Raw genomic sequence first — 20,050 nt, 5'->3', positions numbered from 1 at the left:
CAAACTCAGATTAGAGCAAACTTGCCGAAGTAGCTAGGAATATTTACCGAAGAAAGTAATTAAACATCGTCAAGTAGAATGAGCCTATCCAGTCAGACCACCAAACCTCACAATTTCAACTCATACATATATCAGCAAATAATCATAGAGAAACAAGTTTTAATCCTTTAAAGATCAATGTTTCGTTAACGTGACATTCCATTTGCAATATTTTTTCAGTTATCTTAGTCTATTAAATTCTGTTTTCGAACATTGTAGCTACGAAAATGAATTCTAAAGAATAATCTAATATTCTTTCATCCCTGTAAATTTTATAATTTTGATATGATAAACGATTTTTCTTTCTGCCGTGGAGATCTTTCTTAGGTCGCCAGTCTATCTGTCTTGATAAAATGTTGCGTTCACACAACGTTTACCTACTATTTTTCATCTCAATCGTTAATAGATTAATTAAATCGCGTAATTTAACAGAGATCGAAACGAAAAAACGAAAGAAACAAGATTGAATCGAAAGAGAGAAGGAGAGAGGGGAAGTGAGAAAGAGAAGAAAAGACAGAGTAGGGGGAAGCGAAGGATGAACAAGTAGGAGAAGCTCAGAAGACCCGTAATTCGTAAGCCTCTATTTATCCGGCTCGTTTTCGCTTCTACCTGCCTCTTCCTCGGCACTCTTCTTTGCCAGCTATCTACAGCCACCTCTATGCAGCCAGTCCTCTCTTTCTCTCCGTCTCTCCGCGCTGTGTATTTTTGGGCGCTCGTTAGGAATTAGCGCTGTGGGACTCGAAGGTCTCCTCTAGCCATAGCTCCTCCCCTTTCTCCGTGATCAACATGGAGAACGGAGGGTGTTTCGAGGGGATCAACGTTAACTAATACCCCGGTTACACCATATAGAGGCAGAAACGACGCCCCCACGCGATACGGAAGTTTGTCAACAATCTTCCACCCGCGCCTCACCTCAAAAATAGCGACGGCTGGAACGCGGTAATCTCAAAATCGCGGCCAAAGCGAAACGAGATTACGTGCCCCCTTAAAACTACCCTCGCCTAACGCAGAGGAAAAGTTCGTAACTAGTCGTGAGACGACACGGCTTAAAACTTTCGTCTGACTACAGGAGGATTCGGAGGCTGGCCTCTCGTTCACCAGCTTTTGCGGAGATCGTTTTAGCTTTTGGCTGGCTGCAAGATCGTCCATCTACTTTTTACGATTCTTCACGCGGGAAAACTTTATTTTTCTCCATTTTTCGATTCTCCGAATTCGATTTCTCTATGATCTTTCTTTTCTAAAATATTCTTCGTTCAACTCGACGATAATCGTTTGATGTCGATAACATTAGAAGACAAATGACGCATCTTATTTATTATTCTTCATTTTATATTAATCTTATCGAAGATACTCGCTGATCACTAGTGATGCAGATTTTATGAAAGTTTGTGTCAATTGTTAACCGTCAATTGTTACGTCCAGAAACGACGTCACTTTTACCGTCGCGTGGCGAAGGAAGAAGCGCGATCGAACCGCGCGAGGAGATCGCCGGTTGGTGGCCGGAAAACTCGCGAACTGCTACTGGTGAATGGTATCGGCGAGCGACTGAGCTCCATCGGGGCACCCTTCCCCGTAGAAAGAGGAGCCGCCGCGAACGTGATGGATTCCACAGTTCAAAGGGGCCCTCGTTCCTTGCTCAACGTGTTGCAGTCTGCAAGGCGCTTTTCGGAAAACGGTACAATCTTCTGACGATAAGTTTTAAAATTAAAGAGACTTAAATTGTTATATAGTTTAGCTTAACAAATTCGTCTTTAGAAGTATCAAAAACTTTAGAAATTTAACTAATAAATATCTTTGACGTAAAATGTGATTAATAACATAAATATTAAATATTTTCTATATTGTCTATATGTAAATTTAGAAATATAAAACCTATAGGTCAACACAGTTGTTGCGAAATAATTAGCGATGAATAGCAAATAAGTAATCTAATATCTGATACTATTTCCGAAAATCAAACTTATATGTGTTAGTACTTAAAATATCAAAACTGAAAATCGATACTATACTCTTAGAATTTCATAAATACAAACTTATTACTAAATAATATTTCTTTTTTACAATTACATTACTACATAATAATACATATATTATTATTACTATTATTTAAATAACATTATACACTAGGAGGGCTTAATCTTCTGGATGCTGGAGGTACGGGACGATTTACGGCCTTACGATTCTTCTCGTTTATTTGTATTTACATTAGTATTAAATCATATGGATACAGTGTTTCGTAAGATAAATAGAATTTTATAAATGCAAAAAAGAATTGCACGCTTTACTCATACACCACCATTAAGTGTTTCAACTTCCCTCTTTTTGGGAGAAAGAAACGCACGATCGCAAGTATGCTCGGAGTTATCGTTCGCGGACTGCGCGTGCAGAATTTAATACCGTTAAGGTACTTACATGTACATCAGACTTGTTATTCGTTACACACAGAGCTGGAGATGACAGTGATTAGTCGATAAATGTATATTCATATTCAAATGAATTTGTTTTCGAGAACGGACGATAGTAGGGATTGGCGTGTCTGGATTAAGGAGCGTTTGGAGTCAATTTAAGATATTAATCCGTTAAAATATCCTCTGGCTATGTATTAACCAGATTGATTTATGGGCACTATTACTTTTAGTGACCTGGCGTTTGTGATTATTGCTATGTTGGTAACACGTCGTGTCCGTAAAATTAAAACTGAAATCAAAAGCAATATTTTGATAATTCTCATACATATCTTTCCATCTATTATATCCATAGATACTGACCCTTTTTAGAAATTCTTCTGCACAAATGCGAGCTCTTGCATTCATTGACAATTTCATCTCACTGATCTCTCTGTCAATTTCTTCCATGAAATAAATCACAAAGTCTACGATCTTGTGTTTGTACATTTGCTCTACATGGATGTTTGTAATTAAAAAACTAATATCATAACCCTATAGAATAATAAATATTACAAACATTGATTATTTGTTTCTTGTGTTATTAATGTTTGACATATATAATAATATTTACCTCTATTGGCTTTCTCCTGAGGATAATAAAGTGTTCTGCCCTCATTGTCATAAATCTTGTGAAGTTATGACATAGTAGCTTTTCTAGATCATCAGCCTGTTTTACAGCAATGCTTATTCTCATACTGTTTATACTTGATTCGATCAATACTTTCTCCTTGTCATTTCTGCTTATTAATATAGGTGTCAGAAGAAGTTCTTTACTAGCTCGTACTTCAACTTCAGGTTTATTATGTTTCTCAACTATTTGAGAGGAGAAGTTCTCTAAACACATAGCAGCAGTAAGTGTTCTCCTCACTGCTGCCAGGTAAGGTTTTAGCGTTCCTGACTGTAACAAACGTATCAACGGTAAGTAATTTGTAAAGTTATTAAAAAACTCAAAAGTCATAGCTAACACATACACGAAATATAAGTTTATGTCGTTGCTCAATATAAAATTATATTTGTTATTTAAGTTAGTAACGGTCGAGAAAAAATATATCAAACAGTAAACAGAAATTAGATACGAAGGCATCCGGCTTGACTGATAAAGAATTTTATCATTTCGATAGGCACAAGTTACTATATAACCTATTTCTCGGACATTAAGAAATAGCTCTTACCATTATCCGACTACGGCTATACCGCAGCTAATAACGACACCTCCAACGTAGACTTTAGAAAACAATAAATGCTATCACTTGTAAATTACAAATACATTCTTATAAAACTATGAAATTGTCTCATCACAGATACCGAAATCTAAAATCCGGACGTAACAATGGTGGCAGGCGGTGAGATACGCTGGGGGGGCCATCTCCTTAGGGAGGGGCATCCTCCTATCGCTAATAGTTTCATCTGCTGCCGCTAGATGTCTATGATTTCCTAGCAATTTTATTTAGTTCACATTTCTACAAATCCAAATTTCAAAATTCTGTTTCTTTCAATTGGAGATGTGCTAATTCTCTTTCTAATGTACGCTCTAACGACAGAATGACTACATTTTTATATTTTCTTATGTATTTTAAATTTACGAATTCTTACTGAAACAAATGCAGATCGTATCAACAAATTTAATTAAATGTACGATGAATCATCGTGATATTTTTGCGCATACGTCTGCATTCCTATAATATGCGTAATTAGATGCGTTAACTGATGACTATTACCTGCTATTGCTAAATTCTATTCAATATGAAGAATCAAATGATATTCTTATCACTAATCAAGCAAAATTATCATTCGCTTAAATTGCTCTTTCAAATATTTCTAACTTTTTATTACAGATGTAATGTATATTACTCTTCTGTTAGGATATCAATATCATAAAAGTTTAGGATATTGTAAAGCTCTAACTGATTGTAACCAGAACTAATTGTAACTGATCAACCACGTGGTCCACTATAAAAGTTACTATATTTAAAAGATAAATACTTTAAATTATAAAAAATAAACCAGAATTATAGAAATTAACGTTTTACATTTGAATATTTGTCTCCGAAGATTGATAAACCTGTATCATGTAGAAAGCTAGGTTTTATAAAATCAGAATCTAAGTTCGCAGGTTGAATCGAAATAATCACGTCCTCTAGTGTAGATCACAGGACCTACATTAGATTTGTGTGCGTGCATAAGTGAATAGAATTATCGATATGACAAGGAATACACAATAAGATTAAATGGATTGAACCACATGCAAGATGGTTGTTTGTAAATACTATCGACAAGGAAATTGTCGATTTGGACAATATTGTCAATTCGAACATATAAATACTTTTGGTAAGATATAAAGTTTATATAGTACAGAAAATTATATTTTTCTCTCTTTGATGTTTAAACATTTTAAACATCGTTCGTTCTATAGGAGGTAATAACAAAGTTGACTCTTACAATGAGGATGAATATATTGCGTAAGTATTATAAAATTATTCAACAAAGAATGCCAACAAAGTATGGAATTAATTTAATTTTTATCGTAAATCAAGGGTGTTGGTTGCAAAAGAAATGCTCAATGCAGAAAGAGGAAGACAATGGTTACTATCATGTTTTGCACCATTTAAGGACAAACCGTGTATTCCTGGCATGGAAGATTTGTCTCCGGAAGAAGTTCGATGGGAGATGTACCAAGCTCAAAATAATGGGATGGTAGATCAGGCAGTTAGTATACATAATAATTTCTGTTTGTTATAAAGTTATGAATTCTTTCAATATATCTATGTTTTTATATTTCTTTCAGAAATTACATTTCCAACAACTGTGTACAGATATGAAGGCAAAAAGAGAAGCTTTCAAGAATCCTACCCGCGAAACACTAACTAAGCTTGTATGCATCATAGAAAGTTGATATTGGTCGTTATAAATGTAATTTAAAATATTTTTATTTTCTAGAAAGAGATTCTAGGTACAGGACACAAGAATGCCAGGAATGATAATACATCTGGGAAATCCTCTAGTTTTGCTTTTGCAACTCCTCAACTTGGACTTCCAAGCAGTACTCCATCCTCCAATGTATTTGGAAACAAGACATTTGGAACTCAGAGCAATCCATTCAGCGGTGGTTTCCCGCCCACCAGCAATACATCAATCTTTGGGAGAACACCTACAACTTCAAATTCTGTATTTGGTAGTACACCAACTTTTGGCAGTAATTTAGGAGTGTTTGGTGGTGGTACCAGCACTAATACTGTATTTGGTGGGATTACAAACACTTCTACATTTAATGCAGGACAAAACACGCAGACTTTTGGATCGTCTGGCTCGATTTTTGGCGGTGGAGCTTCCCAACCCGTTTTCGGGCAGCCTAGCATATTTGGAACCAGCAATCCAGTGAACAATGTTTTCGCCAGGCATGAAACGTCCCAGGCGCCCATATCAGTATTCAATAGCGGAGCAACATCTTCTCCCTCTTTATTCAGTGGAACTTCTTCTCAATCTAACGCTTCTGTATTTGCCGGAGCTAAAACTTCTACTGCTAATCCATTTGGCGGCTCTTCAAATTTACAGACAACTAACTCCATCTTTGGATCGACTCCGTCTACCGGAACCTTCAGTTCAGGCATATTCTCGCAGTCTGAAACACCTGCATTTGGGGGAGCACCAGTATTTGGTGCTTCAGCAACTTTTGGTAACAATCCCAGTTCGATATTTGGCGAGAAACCAGCATTTGGAAATTCTGGTAGTATTTTTGGCGGGTCCAGTACCACAACACCTGCCTTCAGTTCGGCACAGCCTACAACCGCTTTTGGCGTTACCACTTCTACATCTTCCGTAAATCTATTTGGAAATGCTCAGGGTACCACACCCTCTATGGCCACTTCCAGTGCTTCGCCATTTAGCGCAACACCTTCAACAACTACGAGTCCTTTCGCTACCGCAACCTCGCAATTTGAAACCAGTAGTACGGTAGCCTTCTCGAAGCCTACGTTTGGGATGGCTACGGAAACTGCGGGTGAAACTTTTGCTACTACAGCTACTTCCTCTAGCACACCATTTGGTACTACAAATACCGGAGTTACTTTTGGTACACCTAGTACCACCACTTCTCCTTTCACATCGACGATATTTAGCGATATAACGAGCTCACCATTTAGTCCTACGAGCGTTACATCTACAGCTACAACCACAAATTCGTTTACACCCCAGCAACAACAAATTACTTCTCCATTTGATACTTTTGCACGAAATCAAACTTCTAGTACTGCTACGTCTACGCACGAACCGTTTGGAAAATCGACATTCGGAGTAACGCTGACGGCAATCGTTATTGACGACAATATTTATTCGTTAGACAATCAACTAACAGACGACGAGAAGAACATGTACATGGCGGAGAAATTTATTTTTGGAAAGATTCCGCTGAAGCCGCCTACCAAAGACATTAGATAATGCAGCGTGAAAGTGGTTTAGCTAGGAATATACGCTGTGTGATACTGGTTTCCTATATTATTCCTTTATAATTGAGATAAATCACAAGATTGTAGTAATAAATAATATATATTTACCAACAGTGTGTCAATTTTTATATAAAATTCGATGAAATCCTCTTTTAACGAACTAATGTGAAATAAACTTGACAACGTTTTCAAATTGTAACAAAATATACAATAAGATGCAAAATTTGCGTTGGTACAAGTTATTTGTAAACTCATTTTTAATATCATTCGTCACTAACCTTATAATATAATACAAAATCAAACATATCGCAAATACATATCAACCTCTTTTAATTTAATCAATTACACGATTATTTACATATATACAATAATAGAATGATTAATGTGTAATTTCTCATACTTACATCATCATCCATACATTGTCGTAATGATAATGTAAGTATGATACACTACACTACATTCATACTTACATTATCATACATTCTTGTAATGAATCACTCCAGGAGGAGGTGGAGGAGGAGGAGGAGGAACGCTATTACCAAATTGACTTTCTTCCGACACCTGAAGACAACGCTCCTGTTTAATTTTAGCTCACAGGGAATACTAAATTCTTTGGTTATTAAACAAACCTGTGGTAAATGGCAGAGAGGATTCGTTGTATAATTAGTCCTCTGTGCATAAGTTGCAGACTGATTTGGCGGCTGCGACAAGCCAGGTGGTATACCGTTTGGTGGTTTATATCCAGTGATCTAACAAATAAGCTGAACAGTTATCCAATGTGCCACTCTAAGCGGTAAAACATCAATTCTAATCCTTTGTACCCATCTTTTTATTTCTCACCTTCAATCATTTTAAAGGGTACCATCCCTTGATTGCGAGTTTAATATTATCAATAGGGCATTATTTTATGGACAATTTGAGAACAAAGGATTAGAGTGAACAAAAGGTCCACATACTTTGTCATTCATCTCTGGGAAAATGGTACTTAAATTGAAGTTGGTTAAACTCGTGCCAGAAGGATGATGGCTCATAGTCATATGATTGCCGGCAACGATGCCTCCTCTTGGCATGTTTGGATTCATTGGAAACCCAGCTGTTGCTACCGCAGGTACACCCTGAGGACCAGTCACAGGTGGTGGCGGTGGTAGACCATTTACCGCTTTGGTATATACATTTGTCTGTGTGTGATTCTGATAAAGAGGGCTAGCGTGTGGCGGCGGTGGCGGCGGTAAAAATGTAGTAGAGTGATGATAATCCTCTAGGGGTGAATTGATACCAGACAAAGGAAACTCTAAGTTCTGCATGGTTCCATCGAGAGCTTTTCTTTTTGCTTTCTTTGCGTTCGTAGGATATGGCCTTTTATCACAATTTTGCTGCTTTCCATAGTGTTGATGGTTCTTTACGTTCGTATTCACGTTTGAAGTCGAGGTTGTCACGGTAGATGAGGATGAAGAGGTGGTAGTTGAGGTAACAGTCACATTTGACAACAAGAAGGCATTCGTTTCCATATAGTCAGTGTTATCGTGCAATGGCATCATGTAACTGGTAGGTGTGTTTGATATACTGGTTATAAAATTCGAAGTGGGATAAATATTAGCGTTAGAAGAGTATGTATACGAATTAAAGTTCTGGTTCACCATTTGCCCATAACCACTTCCATCATCCGCATTTGAGAAATAATTAAGGGGCATGACTGCATCCGCAGTGGGCAGGCTTGTTTGAAACTTGTTCTGCGAATAATTTGTGGAGAACTTAATCGAAGCGTGTTTGTCTTGGTTTGTGTCATGTACGCTACTATTAGTCCCTATCAGTGCCTCGGCTGTGTAATTGCTCTTACAATTCCTGTTCCTCCAATGAACGTTATTCTGTTGATACTTTTGCTGTTGTTGCTGCTGTTGCTGTTGGTATCCTTGTTCAGGAAAGGTGTGCCCGGACGATTTTTGCTCCTCGTGTCTTTGATGTAGTTGATCATTACCTGATCCTTGTTTGCGGATATCCAACTGCCTTTTACTGTTTCCTCTAGGACTAGTATTGCTTTTCCTTTGATGCTTCCTCGCCTGTTGTTGTTGTTGTTGTTGTTGATGCTGATGAGCATGATGATGATGGTGGTGATGGTGGTGATGGTGCTGTTGATGGTGTTGCTGATGAGATTTTTCAGCTTTCTCGTGTTCCACCAATTGACTCACTGAAAGGAAAGAGGATCCAGCTGTTGGATGCTGGACTGTCTGATTATTCAACACAGTATGAAAATCACGTCCCACAACATTTCCTTCTTTATCCTTGATGGAATCTTTACTCTGATCAGAAGGTACTCTTGAAGGTACTTGCCCAAATAAGAAATTCTGCTTCTCGGGTATATTGGTACCTAAATCTAGATCACCGACCAACGTTGGAAGACTGGAGGGTACGATATGCTGATCTATACCCTTGACTGGTTGAGCTTGTTCAACATGAATGCTGGTTTTCGTGGGAGACCAGGGGAATGGTTGTTCCTCGGAATAGAACACTTCTGAGGTTCTTTTTGGCTCGCTCTGCAAGACCGGTAAATTAGAAAAACTATGAGCTGCGACATCGTAATTGTTATAAAATTGATTCGCTGTTCCTTGATTGTAGGATGGTGTTTGAGCAAACAGATTGTTCTGACAAAATTCTAGCTCCTTTCCAATAGGTGGTAAAATAATATCGGCAATATTGGCATTATGTTTAATCTCTGGGGTCATCATCCAATTTACAGGCGCTCTAATTGCGTGTTGTTGCTGGTTTCCTTTCGACTTTGTTGTACTTTGTTGCTGTCCATGTTTCCCATCGTTATTGTAAGTACCGCTGTCATGTTGAAGAGATGGGACCTGTCCTTGGACCAAAGGTTGATATTTATTCTGACTTTGCTGCTGAGATTTGTCAGGATATTTGAAATTCGAACTTGTATAAGTCTCAACAGGGTACTTCATTTGCGCGCTAACTTCGGACAAATCAAAGTTTACTTGAGAGTCATAGTTAGACATTGGATAGATTGTCTTGTCCTGCTTCGCTGCCATAGATTGATGATTCTTTGGTCCATGTGGCTGTTGCTGTTGTGATTGTTGCTCCATACCGGAATATTCGTTTTGAATATACTCTGATTCTATTCCATACTTAGACTTGTTTTTGTTTTCCGTGCTAAATTTGTTGTAATCATTGTTGTTGGAAGAAGTTTGATTCTGCATACGATTTTGCTTACTAGATGGTGGAACATTGGTCTGAATATTCCTGGTTTTAGAAGGATCCACAAAGGACTGTTTTTGTGTTTCCATTCCCGATTTCATTCTTGATTTGTCCATATTAGCCATAGTAGAATTCACAGAAAAAACATCGTTCGTCAACACGTTGGAGAAATTTGGATTTTCTTTATGGAGGGGAACATAACTATAATTCTCACATATCGTTTTTGCCTCGGTATTATCAGTTTGACTTGGTCCCTGCTCAAATTGTACCAGATTATTATTATTCCCTCCGCCTACAGGAGAAAAAGTCGTCCAAGACAAAATGCTGAAATTGGAGGAATTATGAGCAACGGTGGTTGTTGACTTTGCATGATTTTCAGTAACCGTACTCTGCTCATAGTTGGACGTAGCCACGAACGACGTCGGTTGTTGCGAGTAACGTGTAACAGGAGTATTCTGAATGAGAGGTTTGTTGCTTATATTATTAGAAGAACTAGTGTTGATCTTCTTTGTATCTTTGTTAGAATAAGTAGAATAATTTTGAGTCTCGTCCCTTTTACTTTGATATATATTGTCGGTGTTCTGATTCAAAACACTCTGCTCGGCCTGGGTGCTCATAGATTCTTTCACTCCATAGGAAAATGTTTGAGTAAACGGATCGACATCCATCTTTTTTGCAGAATTGTAATTAGTATCACGTCTATGACCTTGCGGTTCCTGAGCTTTTGATCTCAAAACATCGTTCAATTTTTGATCCTGATTCACGACATTGGTGCCCGAAGAATCAGACTCCTTGTTTATCTTCGTATAACTGCGTTGGAAATGATCCTCGGATGAGTTTGATATCGAATCTTTCGAAGGGTAACTCGGATTCCTGTTCGACGTGGTTGCGTTACTACTCCCTGTCGAATACGAATCCTTTCGAGGCAGATTTTTATTCTGATCAATGGTGTAATCATTGTGAGAGTTCTGAATAATATGATCTTTCTCATGAACTGAAGTGTAATTCTGATGAACATTTTGTTGAGTAGTTAGAACGTGACTATCTTTAGGTTGTGATTCATAGACAGTCTGCATGGGTTGTGAAGGGAGAATTGGTAGAGTCGCTTCTTTAGATCGCATTGAATACTCTTGCTGGATATTCTGAGAAGGAGTGGGAAGAACTCTGTCTATATGGCCAGTATAGTTCAAACGATTATTGGTAACTATGTTAGAATCTACTAGAGGATCCTTGCCATGAACTCCGTAAGCAACACGGGAACTGTGAGATTCTTTATCCTTCATATGAGAAGTATATTCCATTTGCAATGTTTGTAAAGGCAGGGACGAAGTATTTGTTGTTGTGTTAGTATTAGTCAAATGTGAAACTAGAGGTGGTGCCTGCGACACATCTGGAACGACATTTTGAGTCAAACCAGATGCATTCGTTTCTTGAATCGCCGAACTGGTACAAGAATTTGCATTCTGTTGCAAAGTGGTCAAATTGTTCTCAACGATCGTCGAGTAACTCGATAAAAAATCCTGAGAAGTGCTATATCGAACATTAGTGTCACAGGTTGATGCCTGTACAGGACAATTAGTTGGATCTGATTTATTTGAAATAGAGACTGTATTAATCTGAGAAACAGCAACATTTTCATTAGTAGTATTTGTGATTGCATTTCTCAAATTTGTTGTGAGTTGGTTCTGACAATTTTCTCCCGTTTCTGAAGTATTGATAACTGAAGTAGTACCTGAAGCATTTGAAATAGAATACATAGTCGCATTGGAGAAAGAACTAGAAGTTGTAGACTTTTCTACAACAATTTTATAAGGTTCCCTGAGAGGTTCGTCGTTTATAACTTTGGGCAAGGCTTTCGCAGTTGTAGTACATTCCACCATCATGTTTGGTGACACTGTCTCGCTCACGGGAGGATTTATAGTCTTTTTTTCTTCGCATGTTACTTTTAGACGTTTTTCTACGGTGGAATGAGGTGGTGATGCTGCCTTTAGCTTAAAACTATTAGGTTCCATTGCCCCGATCTGTAGAAGCATGGGTGGCGTTTGACTATGATATTTGAAATCCTCTTTCATTTCCTCCTCTAAGACTTCTGTTTTACCATTTAGCGAAGACACTAATGGGAAAGCCATTAAAAATGCTGCTGTAGGAGATATAGATTCTGGATTGTGAGAGCTAGAAGGAACTTGAAGAGATGCAAATATATCATTTGAAAGATCAGAATGGAGACCATCGGCTCTATTACCAATAGGTACAAAAGTATTCTCCGTGTTATATGATAGTGACGATTTTGATACTTCGTCCTTTGATGTTTTTGCTATCTTGGATTCATCCTCCACTATATTAACCGGAAGCAATGACGATGACGGCGTTGTGATATCTGGAGTTTGAACTGCAGTACTTGTTTCTGGTTTCAAAGTTGTTGTGGTATTTGTATCTAGATTTAAAATAATTTTATTACTTTCTAAGTTAGTTGTCGTTCCCTCAACAACCTCTGGCTCTTTTGGTGCCACCTGTAAGAGGTTGTCAAATTCTGTATCAAGATTACAAACATCTTTCATCTTTTTAGCCACAGGATTTTCAACCGTTTTTGCTACTTCTGTCAAAGTTGATTTAGAATCAGAGCAACTGATATTATTGCTTGACTTTTCCAATGTACTGTTTATGGTAATGTTAAAATCAGTTTCAGGTGAAACTGAAACATTTTCATTGGAAGATTTTAAGTGTTCGTCCGAGAAAGTGACTGGGGATGTTGTATGCGAAACTGATGCATCTCGACATCCTTTTGTCTTACAATGGATGCTATCCGCTGTCAGAACCTCCGCTGATTTTGAAGAGTCAGGAATATCCTCCTGGTTAGTACTACTGGTACTTAACAAAACGGAACATTCTACGTTCGTTTCTGTATTTTCTTCAGAATCATTCAGGGAATTACTTTTATCTTGTTCTTCATTCGTTTCTTCACCTATCTTTTCTATAACGTGTTTCAAACTTTCAATAGATTTACAAGTGACAGCAAAATCCGATTTCGGTATAGATACCGTACCCGCTGAGTTGTGTTCACGGTTTTCATCCGTTTTTCGTTTTTTATCACTAGGTTCATCCACACATCCAGCTTCTGTGCTTGCAGAACGTTTAAGTACAGTTTTCTGCACAGAATTTGCGTCTTCAATATTTTTTGTGACTTTCTCTTTTTCATTCTTTTCTTCAACGGTTTCTGTAGGCTGTTGATTTTTAGAACTCTTACTGTGACTTTTGTTGGCCTTCAATCTAACTTCCATCTCCTTCTTAGATCCATGTTCTTTATATTTTTCTGCTTTTTCCTTATGAACCGCCGGAATAGGAACTTTATATGTCATCGTTGTTTCCGTAATCTCCTTACCCTTAGGCAAAATGCCTTTGTGGCCACCTATCTTTGTTGCATTGATTATGTTCTTCACATTGGATGTCCAATTTTGTGAATCCACTACCATTTTCGTGCGAATACTAGGGACCGTATTGAGCGTAACTTTCTGAACCGTATTAATCACAGCTTGATTGCAAATGGAAACAACCGGGTTTTGTACACGATTTGTCAAAGGTTGCATCACAATCATCTGATTTTGCTGACTGTTACCGAGGATTATGGGATTCGCTGGTTGTTGCTGAGTATTTACAATTATGTTCGACGTCATTGGAGTTACCAAGGGCATTAATTTACCACCAGATAATATGAGGGTATTCGGGGTCAAGCTAGTCACGGAATTATTTATACACTGCGTCAATGATTTTTTCTCCTCCTTTTTCTTCGATTTCCTTTTTACCTTTTTTTGAGATTCTACTTTTTGCAATGCTAAAACAGTATTTTATAATTATATATGATAAATTGGTAAGAGAAACTTTGATGTGTAATTATATTTTCTATACCTACCATCATTAGTTTTGCTATTTACTGGACAATTGACTGCTATGTCACAACCTAATTAACAAAATAGTAAGAAGTACATACTTTCATTATCTGAAACAAGTTGTAAAACTAGAGTTAAGTAGAAATGTTTACTTGTGTTCGTTTGACAACATTCTGGTTCTTTGGATCTTGTATCTGATGCATTACTTGTAGCCTCTGAATTATCGTCATTGCTGTTTGCAGAATTTACTTGATTCTCTTGATTCTCTAAGGAACAACTATTCACATCCTTAGAAATATCGCTATTTTCGATTGATTTTTTACTAGACGAATGAGAAGAAGTAACTGATTTTCTCTTAGAAGGCACTTTGAGTTCTGCAGACTTCTCCCTTTTGCATTCAGAATTTTTCACTGAAATCAAATATATTTTACAAACACCTAAACCCAAAAAAATTATTTCTCATTTACAAATATTACCTTTATTATTCGTAACTTCTTCCGTTTTGCTGAAATACTTTTCTGCATCCTCTACATTAATTTTATTCGACCATTTCAGGGGAGATATCTTTTCAAGGGCTGGCTCTGCTGGCACAGAGATACCAGCATCTCGTAGAAGAGTAGATAATAGTTGAGTACGAGAGAAAAGCTGAGTTACAAGTTTTTTCAGACGAGCCAATTCCTCCTCTATCATCAAAAATATATGATAAAAATATGAAAAAAGATAATCTCAACCACAAACAAGTTACAGTTATCGTCAAAAAATTTGCTTACTATGCGCTTCAGAGGCATGAGCAGAAAACAACTCCTCTGTACGGCTATGGAGGTCTTTGATATACTTCGATGCGTGAATCAGGATGTCGACCTTGTTGCGTTTGCGACCCTCCTGATGCGGGGGCAAAAGGTCTGCCAGAGTTTTGAAGTAAGCGTTCATACGTTTTCTTCTGTCTCGCTCCCATGTTTTCGCTTTGCTGAGAAGATGTCCACGTTAACGAGCGGACCATTAGTTTTTTTACTTTTTATTTTTTAATTTATTTTTTACGTTTGTTCGTTCTTGTTCCAGAGAAAAAGACGCAAAGAGAAGGGGAGTAATCTTGGTAATAAAAGTGGTCGAGGTTAGAAGCTGGCTAATAGACACTTACGTGTTCTCTTTTCGAGGCATAATTTATCCTGTTGGCATCGTTTCGCGTGAAGAACGCGCCGCGGGAAGCGCTAATGCGTCACTTGTAACTGACATTACAAACATTCGTAGATTCCCGTCGAATTTCTGACATTTCGACCCTTCAATTGCCTCGATCGCGGAATACGCGAAATAAAAACTGTGCCGACAGGTCCCGAATGTCACGACAATCATTTGAACCTGCCCGCCCTCTATCGATTTCCTTTCACGCTCTTTTCACTGCCTTTATCAGGTGTCATTATAGTAGGTATCACTACACTTTTTTTATCAATATACGTATATTAAGAAAATTCGTCAGATCTCTACTTTATCTTTGTATGTTTAAAACGTTGCAGTCGATAAAATCGCACAAAATCTATTCTTAGAGGCTCTTAAAATATGTGTAGATGTATGTGCATGTATAGATCAAAAGTTCATTGTATGAACATAATTCTTTCTATATAAAACATGCAATTGTCAATGTGTTCTGTTGGATAATCAAATGTAATTCCTTCCCCAATCCTTGAAATGAGATCTTCGATAAAAATTCCTTTAATCCTCTTAATTTAGTCAATCAACGAATAATTTTTCATTAAGGCAGATCAGTAGCCTACGAAATATAAGTGCATTCTCATCAACCCGATATTTTGTTAACGGGAGGCGCCAGCAGATTGTGCAATCTCAATGAAGCGTGGTACGATCGCCGGACGGTGGAATATAGTTACAGAGATGCGTCGAAGCAGAGTCATACGTAGCCACTATGCGAAATGCATTCGAATGTCAACACAAGAGAGAGAGTGAGAGAGAGAGAGAGAGAGAGAGAGAGAGAACGCCTTGAAACCGGCATTAATAGAAATCGCCGATGACAAGTGCGAATATTATACGGAATAAAAAGTAGCCGTGATAAAAAAAGAGTAAAAATAAAGAGATACTTCATAATATATAAGATGAGGCCAGATACATGTGAGAGAAATAATTTTTGCGCTGTTGGTAAAGCACGATTCTCGCGATATAGCGCTTCGGTCGTTTCTATATCCAACATGGCGGCGTGAATATGTATTTCGAAAATTTCAAGACAGGAATTCTGCAGACTCGACAGCGAAAATACCCAGAGGCCGTACTCCAACACGCCGCGACATATTTTTTCCACTTTCATCCGAAACGTTTGCTGCGGGATTTCGAGCGTTTTCTGTGTGCGCCGTTTATTTGGCAACGCCGCACTGCTGCATATTTCACTGTCAGCCTGTTTACAATAAAATTAACTCCTACTCGTAAGGAATAAACAGAATACGCATTTAGCGCGAGGAATAAAAAGAAAACGAAAGATTCACCAGAGGGAGAGTAACGTCGACGATTGTAAGCGTGCCTACGCTGCATCCTTGTGAACTGTAAAGAGGTATGGCATGACTCGTTAGAAATTTGGACGCCATTACCGTTACCTTCATCGTGTATATGCGCTTGCGTTTATTCGAGAAAGTAACTATAATCTGTCCAACGAGCGAAGTGAAGACAGTGAAAAAAATCACACGGTCAAAATTTAGGGAAGACGAACAGGGTCTGATTCGCAATTCTGGTATTTTCGAAAATAGAACTTCTTACACGTGAATACCGAACGTATCGTCTCAGCTTTAACTGCTTGCGTCAAAACACTTTCTACGATGTTGCACAGTAATCCTTGAAAATTATAATTTACTAGCGACTATATACCAGCCAAGATCCGAAGTATCGTGTGATAGAGTATACATTAATTTCTATTTCTAGCGTTTAAATAGTAATGAATATGAAAACTTCGTTAGGTTAATCGATTCAAACTAGTCAACTATCTAGCTAAAAGACTTTCCTCCCGTTCGGTGGAGGCGAGAATAGGAGAAAACAGGACGTGATTTACATCGAACTCGTGCGTTTAGACGCGGTTGAAATCAGGATAAGATATTAAATGTTGGATTTCCAAGCGGAATATCTACAGTTAACAGCGAAGAATCGCGCGATTATTCAACAGTTAATCATCGCGGCAGCATTTATACGCGCGGCCCCGTGCGAAACTCTAGTTTTCAACAGTGCAGCGTAGCGCGTGCGGCACTAATTAATGATTTAAGCAACACGCGGCCGAGTTTCGCATGTACGCACTCTCACGCATCTACGTTTACGTTTGCTGCCTCCGGAGCCGTGGCCAAGGAATGTGCCGCGGTATAATTACGATGCTCCCGTGAGAATCATTTATACGATTAACGGCTCGCCTTTCAGGAAGCGCCCCCGAGGAGAATCAACGTCCGTGGCTCGTTCGCGTTTCTCTTATTTCTCGCTGACTAACTTTATCCGTTATATTTATACGACAATTTAACTGCGCTAAATCTTACATCTAAACATATATATATATGTACGTTACACGTGTTCTTTCTTTGGATGATTGCATAGGCAACGATCGTATAGAACAACAAAGAAGAAATAGAAGAGAGAATGGTAAGTAGCGAGAGTGTTCTTCGACGGCCCTGAGCGATCGATTAGTTCGATGCCAGCTATAGAATTCATCGCAGGCGAATCACGATATCATTGCAACGTTACTAAACAAATTTTTAACGACAGCAAGATTATAGACTCGGCGGCGTCTAAGTTTCTGGTGGCTGGCAGATTCTGCGAAGAACTTGATTGCCGCGGCGTCTACATACGGTCGTGCCAAGATTTCATGGTATCTATATGTTTCAAAACTTGAATTTATAGTGGCGCCTTCGCCTACGTTGAACTCTCCGGTTTCTTACGCTCTCGTTACGTACTTGGCTCGTAAAAATTGAAACTAGCAGATAAACGAACCAGCGTATCTCCTTCGTTGCACGACAACGACCCGCGGTTGGGCACACGAGGGAAGAGGGTAGAAAGCCGTGACGACGCGAAGGGAATGACGCGACGACAAAAGCCGATAAGGGAGGCGGTGGCGGCGACAGTCGGTGACGACAAGGAGAAAAATTCGTGGCGTGGCAGCCGGTGTCTGCAGGATTTCGCGTGGGTGGCGAGAGAACGGCGGAGCGAGGCCAGCCGACACCGGTATTGATTACGAGCAAGAGACCGCACCCTCTGCCACCCTCCGCTGCCATCAAGGGGTTGGCCAACCGCCACCGCGACACACGCCGCATCGAGAGAGAAATCCTGCGCAGTCGTCGTCCCCGAATCTCTGTGTTTGCCCCTGTTCAGGCTCCGACGATTAATTCCAAGCCTTCTTATCAGAATTTTCAACTAGGAGGTTGTTGACTCTCCTGTCGATCGATTCTTCTAACTTTTTACAATTAACTGGGATTTACTGATAATTTGAAATGAATTGGAAATTTGGCAGGATAACTTGGGGACAATGTACGTCATATGGAAGCTGTTTTTTCCGATATAGGAGAGATTGGTATGATTAAGTTATGTAATGTGTCGCTAGGAAGATAGAACAGATATCAATGCAATATCAAAGAACTTTGCAGAAGGATATTCTGTATAGAATCTGTGTGCAGTTACTATGGTATAAAATGGAGGATACACCATGTTCGCGTTTTGGTCAAAGAAGAGGGAAGCAACAACCCTCCAAAACCGGGGACGTAGGTCCAATCAGAGCATTGCTCTGCCTCTGTGCGGATGATACGGAAGTAAATGTGCGCAGCATCCCCTCTGGACCAACCCCCAACCGGGCAAAATGGCGGAAATTCCACGTTTCGCTTCATCGAAGTCTCCAAAGATTCATCGCGAACGACATCTATTTACCACCTATCACGACAACGTACTTAACGAAGTACTCAGATAGAGATCATTAAAGTATTTGTTATTAGAATATCGAACTTTGCCACTTACATTCACGAGATTTGAATCTTCCATATGTCTGTTATAAGTATTCCAAAAGTGTTATAACATCAGGGCTGTTTCGTTCGTCCAACGAGCGTAGCCAAAGTCGTCTTTCTCAAGCAACCTTCCAAGACTTAACGAATCGATTCGTTAGACACGGCCTAGAGTAAACAAGCCCGTATACATAATTCGATTGACGCTCACCGCCTCGTATTAATATTAATACTATCATTCTCCCCTCTCCATTGCTCGATATCCCTCACTTTTCTTACCACCTTCCTTTTTACCTTCTTCTTCCTCTTTCTAGCTCTCTGTATTCTTTCCCATCTCCTTTTTCTTCTTTCTTCGCGAAGGGAACGAAGACACGTCGGTTGCCAAGCGTCTTAGACCAGTGCGCGGGAAAATGTAAATAGGAAATGCGAGGACAAAGGAAATGAAAATACCGGACGAACACGTGGATATAATAAGACTCTGTCCGTTTTTTTGCAGCGTAATGCAAAACTCGACACCAAATGGAAATTACGCTGGCTACGTTTTTCTATGCACGACGAGCTCACCTGACACTCTTCCGCAAAGGTCAAAAGGTTCTTTATGAACAAGGTTCTCTCTATCCGGCCAAACTGCATATGTAATGTATATGCTTTGCTCGTTTCTCTCTCTTCCATGAATCGTCGCGATCTCCGTCCTTGGCCAGCCTTCGACGGAACACAGTCGAGATTTTGCGACACCTCCGCGAACGCTTAAACGCTTGTTTAAACAATCAATCCCCCCATAAACGTTCGCCGTGTTGGAATTTCATCCGTGCAAATCTGCACGTGCATCGGTAGAACGTCGTACAGCCTTGCCAGCAAAAGCGCTCGTTTGGAATTTCTATAGCGAACTCCACCGCTCTTTGTCCAGATTAATCCATTAGGGACCAATATTGCATCAACCTAATATTTTGTTTCTAATTTTTACTTTTTCTTTTTATCTTTCTATCCTTTAACGATGTTAAAACGACGTTCGAGTTCACGAGAACGCACTAACGCAAGTACATAAAATTTAACTGAGAAAATTATAAATTAGTTAT

At 38.9% G+C, this 20,050-nt stretch overlaps 3 protein-coding genes across 7 annotated transcripts; 1 reads left to right on the top strand and 2 right to left on the bottom strand.

Annotated features, from left to right (window-relative positions):
- Positions 1 to 2,204: 2,204 nt before the first annotated feature.
- Positions 2,205 to 3,869, bottom strand: LOC117237436 (actin-related protein 2/3 complex subunit 4). The gene is made up of 4 exons (XM_033501402.1): positions 3,659 to 3,869; positions 3,058 to 3,384; positions 2,808 to 2,978; positions 2,205 to 2,736 (listed from the first exon to the last, which is right to left on the bottom strand). The coding sequence occupies exons 1-4, from the start codon at positions 3,659 to 3,661 to the stop codon at positions 2,731 to 2,733; spliced, it is 507 nt and encodes a 168-aa protein (XP_033357293.1). The 5' UTR covers positions 3,662 to 3,869; the 3' UTR covers positions 2,205 to 2,730.
- Positions 3,870 to 4,631: 762 nt separating this feature from the next.
- On the top strand, positions 4,632 to 7,155 carry LOC117237435 (nuclear pore complex protein DDB_G0274915-like). Of its 3 annotated transcripts, XM_033501400.1 has the most exons (6): positions 4,633 to 4,814; positions 4,900 to 4,945; positions 5,021 to 5,192; positions 5,272 to 5,358; positions 5,424 to 5,658; positions 5,761 to 7,155. In XM_033501400.1, exons 1-6 carry the CDS (start codon positions 4,736 to 4,738, stop codon positions 6,918 to 6,920), a joined length of 1,779 nt encoding a protein of 592 aa, XP_033357291.1. In that variant the 5' UTR covers positions 4,633 to 4,735; the 3' UTR covers positions 6,921 to 7,155. The 3 variants fall into 3 exon arrangements, with proteins under 3 accessions (XP_033357290.1, XP_033357291.1, XP_033357292.1); XM_033501399.1 differs by having other exon boundaries at positions 4,632 to 4,814; positions 5,424 to 7,155; XM_033501401.1 differs by having other exon boundaries at positions 4,721 to 4,814; positions 5,097 to 5,192; positions 5,424 to 7,155.
- Positions 7,156 to 7,245: 90 nt separating this feature from the next.
- Positions 7,246 to 15,380, bottom strand: LOC117237433 (serine-rich adhesin for platelets-like). 3 transcript variants are annotated; one of them, XM_033501398.1, is made up of 8 exons: positions 15,152 to 15,171; positions 14,784 to 14,980; positions 14,490 to 14,696; positions 14,166 to 14,423; positions 14,037 to 14,084; positions 7,885 to 13,958; positions 7,558 to 7,677; positions 7,246 to 7,489 (listed from the first exon to the last, which is right to left on the bottom strand). In XM_033501398.1, the coding sequence occupies exons 1-8, from the start codon at positions 15,169 to 15,171 to the stop codon at positions 7,403 to 7,405; spliced, it is 7,011 nt and encodes a 2,336-aa protein (XP_033357289.1). In that variant the 3' UTR covers positions 7,246 to 7,402. The 3 variants fall into 3 exon arrangements, 2 of the variants coding, with proteins under 2 accessions (XP_033357289.1, XP_033357288.1); XM_033501397.1 differs by having other exon boundaries at positions 7,246 to 7,677; positions 15,152 to 15,379; XR_004493998.1 differs by lacking the exon at positions 7,246 to 7,489 and having other exon boundaries at positions 7,769 to 13,958; positions 15,152 to 15,380.
- Between the last annotated feature and the right edge of the window lie 4,670 nt (positions 15,381 to 20,050).

This window comes from Bombus vosnesenskii, unplaced genomic scaffold, assembly GCF_011952255.1.
Source record: "Bombus vosnesenskii isolate JDL3184/JDL3185 unplaced genomic scaffold, Bvos_JDL3184-5_v1.1 scf7180000013370, whole genome shotgun sequence".
NCBI classification, from domain to species: Eukaryota; Metazoa; Arthropoda; class Insecta; order Hymenoptera; family Apidae; genus Bombus; species Bombus vosnesenskii.
Note: the sequence above shows the minus strand (reverse complement) of the source record. Positions and strands in the feature narration are given on the sequence as shown.